The sequence below is a fragment of the Notamacropus eugenii genome, chromosome 7 (genome assembly GCF_028372415.1).
Source record: "Notamacropus eugenii isolate mMacEug1 chromosome 7, mMacEug1.pri_v2, whole genome shotgun sequence".
Classification (NCBI taxonomy): domain Eukaryota; kingdom Metazoa; phylum Chordata; class Mammalia; order Diprotodontia; family Macropodidae; genus Notamacropus; species Notamacropus eugenii.
In genome coordinates, this window is record NC_092878.1 from 163,503,992 (window position 1) to 163,517,670 (window position 13,679).

The window sequence follows — 13,679 nt, forward strand, 5'->3', positions numbered from 1 at the left end:
GTGTCTAAGTATAAATTCTGCGGAGAAGATCTGTAGGAGGTCCATCAGGGTCTGGGAAGAGCTTTGAAAATAGACCAAAGGAAGATCTTGGGGAAGAAACTGGAACACTTAGCTTGAAGTAGAGACTTAGGAAAAAAAAAACCACACAAGCTAAAGCTGGTAGCCTGTTCTAAGTTTCGAAGGGCTGACCTTCAAATGAGGGATGGAGTAGCTCTGCTGGATCCCAGAGGGCAGTAGTAGCTACTGTGGGTGAAATCTGCATTCAGGAAGATTTCTGCTGGATGTAAGGCAAAATTCCTAACAATATGGGCTGTCCTAAAGTGGGACTGGTTTCCTGGTGGATGCAGAGGCTGTCCAGGCTCCCAGAAGAGTACGCCAAAGAAGGGGATATTGTCCATATTCTGGGGCCACTAGGAGATCCCAACCCTTTCCTTTCCCATAGCTCTGGGCTTTCAGAAACATTCTCGGAGCCTTATTCAGTATGTAAGGACATTGGTTTTAGAGCTTTCCATACATATACGTAAGAGAAATAAAATAGATTGATATCAATTGGATAATAGAGTATTTGCCAATTTTTCTTTGCTTTTAGTACTACCTGGGTATCTGCATACTCCAGAACAAGAGCCCACATGGCCTCTGAGGTCCTTTTCTAATCTAAAGTTCTGACAAACTAGTCATTCATACAGACAGATGGACAGACAGATGTGCCGGCAGGCCGTCAGTCAGACACATAGATTAGGAGTTTGGGGTGAGCGCACTACACTTATGGGATGCAGGATTTGCTCTGCCCGCCTCCGCCCTGCCCCCATCCTCCCAGACTCCACAGCCCAGTGGGTCTAGGCTGCAAACTTTCGGCCAATCAGAACCCAGCATCAGGGCCGCCGGCGCCGGGGCCTCCTCCTGGCTGAGCCGCAGCTACAGCCGGGACTGGGGGCCCTTGTCCGGAGCCAGAACCCGAGGCAGAGCAGGGCTGAGTTTCAGAGCGGCGGGGGCGTGAGGGCGATTGTGATCCGGCCCCACCACTCTCTGGGCCCTAGGCTCTTTGACGTTGGCTGTGGCCGTGACCGTGGTAGCTTCGGGGCCCAGGCCGGTCCAGGTTCAGCCAAATCGCTGAGCTCTCGGGTTCTCTCCCCCGGGGACCATGCTGGGCATGTATGTGCCCGACAGGTTTGCGCTGAAGTCTTCCCAAGTTCAGGACGGGATGGGGCTTTACACAGCTCGAAGAGTGCGAAAGGTGGGTGCCCAACTGCTGCCTGCTTCCTTTCTCTCCTTCCTTTCCTCTCTCCCTCTCTTCCCTTCCTTCTGCTTCCGCTGCCCACTCCCAAGAATGGGAGCCTGCCCCCGGAGGAGGAGACTAAGCGCGTGAACTCGAGAAGGCCAGCTGAGCTGGGGGGCTCCTGTGAGATGCCGCCCCAGCCTTAGGCCCGACCTCTGTGCCAGTCCTGTGGTGCCACGTCGGAGGGGTCTGCCGCGCCCTCCCGTGTCTCGGCTCCAGCTTCTTTTGCACGTTTCCAGGGAACTAACTTCGTCCTGGCTTCGGTCACGAGAGCCTTTAATTTTCTCTAGTCTCCAAGTACCTGGAGGAAAGGCTTTTGGTGAAAGAAGGAATCTGACGCTCTTGGAGGAAATCAGTGAGCAAGTACTTAGCGAGAGCTTGCTTATCTGTCTGTGCGGTATAGTAAGTGGCCGAAGAGCCGGCCTGGATTCGTCACGCCCCTGACCACCTCGGGGCTCTCGCCACTTTGAGATTCTAAGTTGAAAAGGTGCTAACTTGCCGTGGTAGGAGTTCCCGCACCTGGGAGTTCTCCACCAGGGAGGTAAATAATAGGCACAGCACCCATCCTTAATTAACTAAGATACAAAACGATGCCTTTTCCATCCTCACATAAGAACACTATTCACATTCAGCAGATATGAAATAAATACAGATACTAGGCCTGGGGAATGGGGGTAAGGGAGAACAACAAGGAACTTCTGGGAAGGCGAAGTCTTGAGTTCAAATGAACTTTGAAGGAGACTATGAATGTCAAGCATCCATATTGCAAAGGGAAACTGAGAGGAAGGGCAAAGACGCCTAGATTTATTATCAGAGGACCTGAGTTCAAATCCTCATATAGCACCTTTGTGATTCTGTGGTGTAACCCATATGATACATCCTCTCCTCTCTCGCTATTAGGCTGTTGCCCCTTCAGCCTGGCTGATTTGTGGGTCCTCTTCACAGAAGACATGGGTTACAATTCCACCTCAGATGCTAACTAGCTTGGGGATCCTGGGCAAGTCAGTCACTTGACCTGTCTCTGCCTCAGTTTCTTCATCCACAAAATGGGAATAACTATAGCCCCCAAATCTCAATGTTGTTAGGAGAATCAAGTGAGAATGTATAAAGTCCTCTAGTTAGTATTTAACTACAGTCTAGCTCTTGCCTATCTTCTGAGCTACTTTTATACCACTTCTCCACCTTGTGCACTCTCTGCGCCAGCCAAATCAGTCTAGTTGTTTCTCATACAAAGTACTCCATCTCTCACTTCCATACCTTTGCACTAGCTGTGTTTTATGTTTGGAATACTCTCCTGCCTCATCTCCATGTTTTGGAACACCTAGTTCCTTTCAAGATTCAGCTCAAATCTCAATTCCTTGGAGATATTTTTTTTCAGATTTCTTTGGTGGTTAGTGTCCTGCCCTCTAATCAATGGACATTTATTTTTATATAACTAGCCTTTACTTATTTGTGAACTTGGAGTTCTAGCAGGATGTAGAATGTCCTCCTTGAGGACAGAACTGTCTCATTTTTGTATTATCGCCTCCATTTCCCATAATACCTTCTGTCCCATAGATGCGCAATAAACATTTGTTGATTGAATGACATGGAGTGTGATTGAGAATCTTAAAGTGCTAGGTAAATGGCAGTTATGATGGTGCTGATGAAGAAATCCTGGGAGAAACTCACCCTGGGAAGGTGGAGGGATGTTCCAAAGTGAGCAAGTTCCAGGCTCTGAGGAAAGTTCCAAGGCAACAAGGCAGCTGAGGTATTTATTAGCCGTTTCTCTGCCAAGTCATTTCACTTCTGCTTCACTTTCCTCATCTGTAAAATGAAGCAGGTGGGAGTGGTAACCTCTCTTTCAGATCAATCAGTCAATCATCATCATCATCACCCTCATTGCCAACATTCAGAAGATAAGTTGATGGGAATGCTTTATGAATTATATACTTTGTATTCACAAATATTAGCCCTGGTCCCAGTTCTTCACACAAAGAATGAGTCTATCAAGAAGCAGGATATATCTAGAATCTCTTTTTGTGTGAGAGAAGGCTGACATCAGAGCAGGGAAAGCCAGGTGACTCCCTGGACTAGGGCTTCCTAGGGTTTTTCATTACTATCTTTTCCCCATATCACTTCTAAGCACAGCCACACTTTCTCACCCAGGATCTTCCATCCCTCCATCTATCCATCCATCCATTTGCTGTTTTTACACACCTACTGTATCTAGAGCTCCAGGTCAGATGCTGAGGGAAATACAGAGTTGAGATAAAAAATAGCCTCTACACTAAATCACTTAAGCTTTTATCAAGCTACTACTATGTACTTGGTCCTAGAGATAGAAAGATAAAGCCAAAACCGTTCTTGGCCTCACAGAGTTTAACATTGCACATTCTCATATACAGCAACATACCAAGCTCCCACCAACAAGATACAAGGTAGCTTAGGAAGCAAAGGCACTAACCACATGCACAGGGTGGAGGTTGAGCTAAGGCTTGAAGGCAATCAGGGATTCTGAGTGGTGGAAGGAGGAAGGGAAGAGTGTTCCACATATATTGGACAGCCTGTGCAAAGGCACGAGAAAGAAGATAGAGGAACATGCATGAGGATCTGCAAAAAAGGCAAATGTGGCTTGAGCAGGACCTCTAGGTCCTCAAGTGTGACCCTTTGATTGTGGCCTTGGAACCACAAGTTCCCCACCCCTGGGCTAGACCATAGACTGTATGGATGAAAGAAATGGAAAAAACTGGAAAAGTCAGATAGGACTAGGTTACGAAGAGCTTTAGATGCCAAAGAGAGATAATATTTCATCTTAGAGGCAACAGGGAGCCATTGGATGTCTACTGAGTAGGAGAATGCTATTACTTATACTTTAGGAAAATCATGTGGGTGGCTAGATGGAGGATGGATTGCAGTGGTGAGAGATGAGACAGGGAGAAAATTAGGAGGTTATCACTAATCCACAGAGAGATGATGAGGGCACAGACCAGAGTGGGGGCTGTCTGAATTGACAGAAGGGAATGTATGCTAGGTATAGAGGGACATGACTAATGGAACTTTGCAGACTGGTAGCAACCACAGCTCTGGGAGAAAGGAGACACTTCTATTGTCCCAGCTCACATCTAGCCCAATTTCCTCCTATATCTCCCCCTAGTACCTTCCTTCCAGGATCTCAGAATACCTAGAACCCATCCAGGCCACTGATTGCTTAGACCAGATGGGAGTTATCAACACTGTCCCTTTTGATGAGATGGAGGAAACCACTGGATCTTATTGTCTGCTCTGTACTTGCTTCCAATGTCCCTCAGTGCCTTGCTAACTGGGCTGTGTAATGGCCCCCAGATCTACTGAACTGTTATCTGACTTAGCAATGAAACCTAAACAACTTTGGGCCTTCCTCCTCATGCTTAGGACTCAATTGCCAGGCAATTGAACTTTCTTTAGATGTTATCTTCCAAATGACAGTGTGAGCTCCTAAAGAGCTCATAAAAAAGAGCTTATCTTAAGTTTTCATATTTCTGTTCCCAATGCATAATGTAGCATTTGGCACATAGTAAGCTTATAATAAGTATCTTTTCATTCATTCATTCATACACAGTGGAAAATAATTTTGTTTTGGACACATCGAACTTGATATTGTGACACTAATTTCAGAAAAAGATACCTCCTAGCAGGATGTGGGCCTAAAATTATTCAGTAATTTTGAATCAAGTGCCTGAGCATCAGTAGATGGATGGAAGAAGTAGGTTGGTAGAGGGAGAAGGAGCTGGATTTGTAGATATGGCAGTCACATTTAGAAAGATACTACCTGAATACGTGAAATGTCACCAAGGGAGAGGGTGTAGAGATGGAAGAGAAAGGGGTCCAGGATGAAGTCTAAGGGATTGGGCCATCGATGATATTCCAGCAAAGGAGACTGAGAAGGAACAGCCAGATAGGAAGGAGAGCTGGGAGAGAGCAGTGTTGCAGGGTCTGGGAGAAAACAGAGTATCCAGAGTGTAGTCTACAGTGATAAAAGCCATAGAGATGTTAAGAAGAATGAGGAGTGGGCATTGGCCATTAGATTTAAGAGTAAAGCAATCTTGGGATGGGTATGGTGGTGCAACCCTATAAATTCTAGGATGCTGAGGGAGTTCTGAACAGCATTAGGGCTAAAGCAGAAAGTGTATTCTCGCTAAATCTGTTACCAATATGATGAGTCCCCAGAAGCAGGATGCTGAGGGGGTGCAATGCTGCTTAAGGAGGGGAGAACCATCCCAAGATGGAAATGGAGAAGGAAAATGTTATTGAGATTGGCTCAGGACTGAACTTTGGCAGGATGTGATCAATTTGTTTATTCAATTCTTAATAGACTGAATTTAAAACTACAAGAAATTCAAGGGTAGAAGGCTTCATCCAATAGAAGTTTCCAACTATATAGTTTAGATTAGAAGAGAAGAAGGTCAGGGCACGGGTGGGGTCGTTGACTGGGAAAATGGGATGGGGGGGCAGGATGGATTGACTGGAGGATACAGAGAAATGAGGAATAGTGTAATGAGAAATTAGTCCAAGAGAGAAACGAAAGGATAAGAAAATAAAACTCTTATGTACCTTTCAACATGACAGCACTGCCTGAGTAAAATAAAATATATTTTTAAAAAGTCAGTTTATGTTTGTACCCATGCTTTGAAAGAAAAAGAAAACCCAGAACCTATCAATGAGCCAGTGTTTAAAGGACTGGGGAAGGAGAGATGGAAACACTGGGATGTCAAAAAAAGCTGCCTAGAAAGTTTATTTATAGCAGGTGAAAACAAGCCTAGGTTTTCTGATCCCTCTTCCCCAAACCAATATTTTATAACCTTAAAAATCTGGGACAATGAAGTCTTTGACGATGAAATTTCCTGTGAATACTAACTGCATCTTTCCTGCCCATGAGTACATAGCCTATAAAACAACCACCATTACCCAAATCTATCCATAGTCATAAAAGACTAGAAAAACAAACAAACCCAAACCCCCAAACAGATGAAGTACTACATCATCTTATGAACAAATATTTATTAAGTATATGCTACGAATAAGACTGTATGCTTATTGGGGATACAAAGATGATACAGTCCATGACTTAACTGAGATTACATTTTACTGAGAGGGGAGAGAGGTACATGTTCAAAAATAAATGCAGTCATAGTACTAATAGTAGTAGAAGTAGCAGCAGTAGTAGTGATAGTAGCAGTTGCAATAGTAGTTGTAGTAGTATTTGTGGTGGTAGTAGTAGTAAGAATTAAAAAAAATATCAATTGCATGGCATGTTAGTAGAGTAACACTGGGGCCAGAGGAAGAGAAGCAGACAGTTGAGGATGGAAGAGAACACTTAGTTTGGGGAAAATTAGAAAATACTTCCAGGAAGATAGCGCTTCATCAAGGTTTCAGAGGAGGAAGATTTTTGTAGGTAGAGATGATGAGGGAATACATTTCAGGCAGATAGCATAATATAGTCTATAGATAGAGTGCTAAAATTGGAATCAGAAAGATCTGAGTTCAAATTCTGCCCCAGACACTTAGCTGTATACCTTTTAGCAACTGTATACCTTTTCTGATCTATGTACTGATGGTAATCATAGCACCTGTGAAAGTGGTCATGAAGTTCAAAGTATATGACATATGTAAAAGACTTTGCTAATCTTAACACACTCTATAAATGTTGTCATTATTATTAGATCAGATATGCTTCTGCAACTTCAACCCTTATTGCTTATAGATTTAAAATGAATTCTATTTCTGTATTTCATGAGTTTGTGTCATAACCCTATAGGGAGATAGTGCAGTACACTGGACAGTGGTGTTACTTGGTTTGGAATTTGGAAGACCTTGGGTTTGAATCCTGCCTTAGACACTTATAATCAATATGACTGAGCAAGTCTCTGTTCTAAAAAAATGACAAAGTTAGACTTACTGGCTTCAATTGCAAATTAAACTCTCAGTCTGAGTTTCCTAATATATAAATGAAGATAGCAGCCCCTGCCTCACAGGGTGGTTTTGATGATCATATAACACATGTAAGGTGCTTCACAAACCGTGAAGTGCTATATAAATGCTAGCTTTGATGAGGCTGGTGGTGCTGTTGCTGATGTCATGTTGATGAGGATGAGGATGAGGATGATGATGATGATGATCCTAAGGTCCTAGGTCTCTGAGGATGGAGGAACATGGGATACAAGTAACAAAAAAAATGAAAGACTAAGGCCCCTATTCTTGACTTCTCTGTAGCCTTTGACACTATGGATCACCCCCTCTTGGATGCTTTCTCCTTCCTTGGCTTCCTCAACCTTACTCTTGAATAGTTCACCCTCCCCTAGACACTTGCCTAACTGCTCTTTCTCTTAACTACTTTTATTGAGTCTTCCTCCTGTACTCTTCTCTTGCACTGATAGCACATGCCCCCAAAAGATCTGTCATGGTAGTCTTTTCTCATTCCCTTCTATCCCTTGACTTCATCAGTTCACAAAAATGCAGTTTTCATATCTATGCACGCAACTTTCAGATGTGACTGTCTAGCCCTCATCTCTCTTGAGCTCCAGTTCCACATCACTACCTGCTTGTTGGATATCTATACTTGGATATCCTCTTGGCATCTCAAGCTCTCCACTGAAAAAATGGAACTCCTCTTTCTCTTCAAATTTGCGCTTGAGGAAACTGAGACAAATAGAGATTATGTGACTTACCCACAGTCACACAGCTAGTAAGTAGAGCTACTTGCTCCATGATACCTCTCCTGATCTCTCCATCAAAAGTCTTCTTTCCATCCTCAGATTTCCCTTGAACAATTTTATTAGATCCTCTCTTTTGCTCTTCTCACATTCTTCACTTTTTTGGCTTATACTTATCTTTGTATCTGCTATGTCATTCCCAATGGAGTATAATCTCCTGGAAGGCAGGGGGATTTTCCTCCTCCTCAATATTTGTATTTCCTGAGTATGAGGCCTTTCAAATGACAATTACTAAAGACATATGTTTTCAATGGAATTTAATTTCAAGAAGAGTAGGCCTCCCCAACTCTGTAACTTGAGGCTAGTGACTTTGCACAGCCCTCCGTCACTCAAAACAAAGTCAAGTGCAAGTCATGTCATCATTCCTCTGATTTCATGGTCTTCTTTGAAAATGAAGGACCAATACAACAACAACAACTAGCTATATGTGTGAATCTGATGAGGTCCTTTGTCCTTATTAGGTCTCAAGTTCCTCCTCTACAACATGGGTTGAGAGTAGATGGTCTCTCTGAGGCAGAATTCAGTGAGTTCTAGCAGGGGAGTTACTTTCATGTGTATTGTGATAGATATTTATCTAAGATTTCTCTTATTCTTGAGGGAAAGGATGGCTTCCTTACAGATGTTTGTAGTGTTATTCCCCAGCAAAATGCCTTACACCCAGTATGTGCTTGATAAGTTATTACTGAATTGAATTTGGCTTATACATAGTACCCACTGTGTTTGTTGATGCTTCCCTATATCACAGTCATCCTCTTCCCACTCCCTTTAGAGATTCTGCTATTGGTGGCATTTTTCTCAAGGTCAACCTGTAGTAAAGGCTTTCCTTTCATGAGTAAAAGAGCACCTTCCTGTAGTCTCCCTGCAGATCTGGCTGAAGAATGCTTGGTTTGTGTCTCTAAATTCTGGCTGCTGCAGAGAGGGCAGACCCAGGTCTACCCTATTTAGTGTTGTTTCTGGAGGTGGCTGACTGTGGCTCAGCTACAAGGCACCTCACCCTTAACACAAATCAAGTACAAAGTCTGCCCCTGTGACTGGCTGTTTGAGGTTCCAGCCAGGGATTTTGTACATTTTTTCCTCTTTGGTTTTTAACCAAAGCATATATACTCTTCTGAGGATAGCATGTCCCTTCTTTTTCTTCGGTGGTGTGGATGGATTTATTATTCTAATGGAAAACTAGTGAAGTCCAGTACAGAGACTTTGTCTTTCAAACCAGTAAAGACTGGTCCTTGATGGATCTCTAGGATGTGGAATAGAGATGATACAAGGAGAAATTTAGGCAATGTAAAGATGAAATACATTAATGAAGTTATTTTCAAAAATCTCGGTGCTTTTGATTCTGAGGCCACTTACCTGGGGGCTGTGGACAGGGCAATATTCTTTTCAATGCCTCCCTCATCCGAGAATTCTGAATGATTTAGTCTTTTCTATGGACTCTTGTTCAATGATTAGTCTTTAAACAGCAAATAAATTTGAGTTTAGACGACCCAGGAAGGCAAAAACTTGAGCCTTTGACTGGTATTTTATTTACCAACATTTTCCTAAGGATTCCAATCTCCATGAAATTCTGAAAAGCAAATGCTGACACACTTTTTTTTCTAAAGCAGTTGTTCATCATCAACACCACTGACTCAATGACGTTACTAATGCCTTTTCAATGTCATTCCTATTCAGGGTGAAAAGTTTGGCCCATTTGCTGGAGAGAAGAAGATGCTTCAGGATTTGGATGAAAGTATGGACTACAGGTTGATGTGGGAGGTGAGGACAAGATGGTTGTTTTATTTAGGCATATGCAAATTAAAAATTCGGTCATAGGAGATACCATTTTGAAGAGTTTAAATATAAAATAATTATAAGGTCAAATAATAATATATTACTCCTGGTTTTCCTAGTTTGTTTAGTTTGATGTTAAAAAATAAATGTGTATGATTCTACACACACACACACACACACACACACGCACACACACACACACACACACACAATTGCTGAGCTGCCAATCTGGTTGTTATTGAAATAACATATTGTTGGATTTTTGTTTCTAATGCATTCTGCTCACCCCTTCCATTTTATGGAGGAGTTATTCCCATTTACAGTGACAGTTGCATTTGCCATCTATGTATTTCCATCCATCTTATTCTCTCAAATTTATCCCTTTAAAAACAAAACAAAACAAAACCAAACCCATTCCCTCAGTGATGGCCCATTTGGTTTCTGACCACTGTCTCTTATTCCTTCTCTTTTCTCTTAATTCCTTTCCCTCCTACTTCCCTGTTAGTTAAGATTAACATCTGCACCCTGCTGTGTATGTATGTATCTATTCTTCCCTTCCTGAATCAATTTAGATGAGAGTGAGGTTTAAATGTTGACCAATCCTTCTCCATTCTTTCCTCCATTATATAAACTCTTTCTTACCCCATTTATGTGAGATAAACCTTTCCATTCTTCTTATTTCTTCCTCAGTCTCTCAGTACATTCCCGTTGTCATCATTTTATTCTTTTTTTTTTGAGATTATCCCAACATAATGAAATCATACCCAGCCCTCTATCTTAGTAGATTCCCTCAGAGTCCTAATGATGATTAAGTTCTGAGGTGTTATATGTGTCATCTTCTTATATAAAAATGTAAACATTTAAATTTTGTTTAGTCCCTTATGATTTCTCATTCATTCTTACTTTTTTATGCTTTTCTTGAGTCTTGTAACTGAATGTCAAATTTTCTATTCAACTGTACTTTTTCATCAGGAATGCTTCGAAATTTGCTGTTTCATTTAATACCCATTCCCTCTTCATACCATTATACTCAGGTTGTAAGCTCTTTGAGGGCAAAGATCGTCTGGCTTTTGCTTTCTCATATACCTACTGCCTGGCATAGTGTAGGCATATAGTAAATGTTGATAGCCATGTAGATTATTCTTGGTTATAATCTTGGCTTCTTTGCCTTCTGTGATATTTTAATCCAAGCTTTTCATTTCTTTTTGTAAGTGTAGTTGCTAAACATTGCTTATTCTCCTTGTAATTCCAGAGGACTTGAATTCTGTCTTTCTGACTGCTTACATTATTTTCTCCTTGACATAAGAGTTATGAATTTTGACTATAATATTCCTGGCAGTTTTATTTTGGGGATTTCTTTCAGAAGGTGACCAGCAGTTTCTTTCAATTTCTAGTTCCAAGATACCTGGACATTTTTCCTTTATAATTTCTTGAAATATGATTTCTAGCCTCTTATTTTGTTCCTGGATTTCAGACAGTCAAGTGATTATTAAATTATTTTTCTGCAATCTATTTTCCAGGTTGATTGGCTTCCCTATGAGATGTTTCATTTTTTTTTCTATTTTTTCAGTCTTTTTACTTTGTTTTATTGTTTCTTGATGTCTCATTGAATTACTGACCTCCCTTTGACCAAGTCTAATTTTACGTAGTTATCTTATTCCATATTGTTTCCGTATTTTTAATCAAGCTGTTAAATATCTTTTCATAATTTTCTTGTATAACTCATTTCTTTTTCTGATTTTTTTCTATTTGATTTTAATTTTCTTTTGCTCTGTTTTAAAAACTCTTTGCTTCTTCTCAGGATGTCCAATATGCATTTTTCTTTAAGGTTATGCTTGTAGATGCTTTAAAATCATTGTTTTTGTTTTTGCTTTGTTTAAGTATTTGAGCTTTCCTGTCAACAGAATAGCTTTTTTTAAAACAAGGAGTTCTTTCTTTGCTTTCTTATTCTTTCAGCCTACTTTCTGACGTTAGACTTTATATTAGTGTTGTGTCTTGGTCACTTCTGGGGAGTGGTGGTGAGGAGATGAATTCTGTTGCTTTCACAGCTCAGTCTAGAGGTCTATACGTTTTTTGTGCTTCTAAAGTGGTGTGGTATTGGGAGAGTTCTATTCACTACCTTCTTGATCTATATCTGTAAGTTCTCGACCCTGGTTTGCATCTGTTGGTCTGTGTGTAGTTGATATTTCATTGACTGCTGTTGGTCTTTGCCACTGTTAGCTTGAAGGAAGGTTGTGCAGATTCAGAGTGACTGAACTGCTGACTTTTTCTTGGGTTTGGTACCTGCCTTTGTTTATTCCACTAAAGGCTAACACACAGGGCCAAAAGTCAAAATGGAGTCAGTCTCCACTCAGTTCTTGGGCTCTTACAAAGGTAGGGCTTCTGTCTTCTTGTGACTACACAGAACTGGGTAATAGGAGACAGAACTGCCAGATACCACCTGTTCCTGCTCCCAGTGGTAGTCTTCTGGGATCTTTTGCTGCCTCTGATTTTCTTGCCTTGATTTTCAGTTTTTTTGATGTCTCTGGGTGATAGAATGTTCCCCAACATTGCTTCTCCTGCCACTGAACTGGACTCCTGCTTGGACCTTAACCCAATGTCCATAGATCTTTCTGTCTATTTTTCCAAACTGCCTGGGGCTGGAAAAATGATTCACTGTGAATTTTTCTTGGCTTTCCCCATCAGAATTTTGTCTGGCAAGCTTTCTGTGTTGTTGTGGAGAAAATTGTAGAGGAGCTAAGACAAACATACTGCCTTTCACACTGCCATCTTGAGTTTATCCTCATATGATTGTTCTTCATATGGAGTTATTTGATTTAAATATTCTGGAAATTGAGAACTCACTAATATGTCATTTAAAGTTATTTTCCCCTTATAAGTGTGATTTGCTTTAAAAAATGCGCTTCTGATAATCTTATGGCTTTTTACTGAATTCAAATCATAAGGAGTTTACATACTCTGAGCTTTATATAGATAGCGTTTTCATAAAAATTAATAAAATTGTGGTATAAAACACAAGCCAACGTAGAAAAACAAAATATTAAGCCTATCTTTTATGGACCAAAATGCAGTAAAATTATAATCAGTAACTGGAATTTGAAAACAATAGACTTATGTGGTAACCAAATCATAAACTCCTAAAGAATGAATGACTTAAAACATTATCACAGAAACAATGAAGATTTTTATAAAAGGAAGTGATAGCAATGAGACAGCTTTGCAAAACTTCTAGGTTGTAACCAAAGTCATCCTTCGAGAAAAAAAAAATCTATTTCTAAAATAATTTCAATAAAAAACAAACAAGCAGACCAACAGCAACGACAGCAAGAACGAAATCAGCTAGCATTTATTGTTCACTATGTGCCAGGCAAGTACTAAGTACTGGGGATACAACTACAAGAGTCAGACAGTCACTGCCCTCAAGAAATTTATATTGTAACAGGGAGGCAATATGTGTATATTAACTATGTATAAAATATATGGATACAATAATATATGAAACATATATAACTATATATGAAGCTATTGGCATATATAAAACGAATAAAATGAATATAATGAATATAAAATGAATACACACACAGAAGTTTGATGAGTCAGGGCACCAGTGGCTGGGTAGATGAGCAAAGCCTTCAGGTAGAAGGTGAGCTGAGTCTTAAAGGAAAGCAGGCATTCCAAAAAGCGGAGGTGAGGAGAGTGCATTTCAGGCATGGGAGAAGCCATTAAAAGACAGGGAGGTAGGATGAGGAATACTGTAAATTTGGAACAGTGACAATCCTATGGCTATATTGCAAAACATGTGGAGGAGAATAATGTAGAAAACAAAACAAAACTCAGGTTTAGGAGTTCAGGCATATTAACCTACTTGTAATTTTTCAAACATAAAATTCTATTTCCTACCT

At 40.8% G+C, this 13,679-nt stretch overlaps 1 protein-coding gene across 3 annotated transcripts in view; it reads left to right on the forward strand.

Moving 5' to 3' along the window:
- The first annotated feature begins 848 nt into the window (after positions 1-848).
- Positions 849-13,679, forward strand: part of PRDM5 (PR/SET domain 5) — a 179,784-nt gene continuing 166,953 nt past the window's right edge. For 2 of the 3 annotated variants that reach the window (XM_072625267.1, XM_072625268.1), the window contains exons 1-2: positions 849-1,234; positions 9,679-9,762. In XM_072625267.1, coding sequence (XP_072481368.1) covers positions 1,142-1,234; positions 9,679-9,762 — 177 coding nt within the window. In that variant the 5' untranslated portion in view covers positions 849-1,141. The remainder of the gene's footprint in view (positions 1,235-9,678; positions 9,763-13,679) is intronic. The other variant, XM_072625270.1, reaches the window with a different exon arrangement.